At 40.5% G+C, this 1,290-nt stretch overlaps 1 protein-coding gene across 1 annotated transcript; it reads left to right on the top strand.

The window, feature by feature from the left end:
- Nucleotides 1-287: 287 nt before the first annotated feature.
- LOC147621261 (uncharacterized) lies at nt 288-821 on the top strand. The gene has a single exon (XM_086824433.1). The coding sequence runs from the start codon at nt 288-290 to the stop codon at nt 819-821; it is 534 nt and encodes a 177-aa protein (XP_086680559.1).
- The last annotated feature ends 469 nt before the right edge of the window (nt 822-1,290 follow it).

Genomic DNA, 1,290 nt, shown 5'->3' with positions numbered 1-1,290 from the left:
TTTGAAAAAAACACATTAAGTTTATGAAGAAAAAGGGGTCATTTTATTCATAAAAGTATGTAAGTGTAAGAGGTTTTTTAAATAACCCTTGAACACACATGATACATAAAATTTCTTAGAGGTGAATCCCCTGAGTCTTTGAGGTGAAAATTGAGCGGGTTATATAGAGATATGATCAAGAAGCATTGCTCACCCTAAGGTTCTCAATGAATGAAGAAAGCACAAAGGAAGATGAGGAGGCCACTCACGATAGTATAGCATAAATACAAGCTGAGCAGGAGAAGACCATGGTTTCTCTCAAGCAAGAGGAAGACCAACTGAGGAGGTGGAACATCAGAGTTCAGGATGATGAGCTTGAGGAAGTAAACCTGGGAGATGAACAAGAGCCTAGAATAGTCAAACTCTACACAAAACTGGATCAGGAATTCAAAGGAAGACTCCTAGAGCTGTTGAGATCCTACAAGGATGTGTTCACATGGAACTACTCGGACATGAAAGGGATTGATCCTAGCTTTTACCAGCACAAAATCAACCTAAAGGAGGATGCAATTCCTATCTGGAAAAGTAGGTATAGAATGAACCCTAACTACGCCAAAGAGGCCAAAGAGGAGATTGATAAACTGAGTGGGTTTAGAGAATGGCTATCTCCCATAGTTATTGTCCCGAAAAATAATGAGAAGCTCAGAGCCTATATAGACTACTACTATAAATTGAACGCCTCCACCATATCAGATCCATTCCTGCTACCATTTGTAGATTCTGTACTGGATGCAGTAGCCGGACATGAGACATACTCCTTTCTAGATGGGTTCAGTGGGTAAAACCAAGTGTGGATGGCTCCGGAGAACAAGGATAAAACAACCTTTGTGATAGAATGGGGGGATTTTTCATCCAATGTTATGACTTTTGGGGTGAAGAATGCTCCATCCATATTCAAGAGGATGGTTTAAGAAATATTATACAAATATTTAACTAGCTTCATAAGGGTCTTTGTGGATGATTTCAGTGTGTTTGGAAAGAAAGAAGAATCTAGATTGGGCCTCAATCTAGCCAAGTGTGCCTTTCCTGTAATTCCTCTCTAACTTATCCTTTCCAAAGTATATGTTGGGCAGACATGGGTGCAGAGAGACTTGGTTGTGATGGTGGATGCGTATTCAACTGCTACAAGCTAGCGGTGGAGGTAGCCTCCTACTATTGTTATTCTAGCCTTTGGGATAATACTGACTTGCCTATATTGTCTAAGTCCTTCTTCAGTTGTACTGTAGCTGGTTGCTTGCCACTTCTATTGCC

This window comes from Cibotium barometz, chromosome 30 (genome assembly GCF_041138505.1).
Source record: "Cibotium barometz isolate CiBa-2024 chromosome 30, ASM4113850v1, whole genome shotgun sequence".
NCBI classification, from domain to species: Eukaryota; Viridiplantae; Streptophyta; class Polypodiopsida; order Cyatheales; family Cibotiaceae; genus Cibotium; species Cibotium barometz.
Note: the sequence above shows the minus strand (reverse complement) of the source record. Positions and strands in the feature narration are given on the sequence as shown.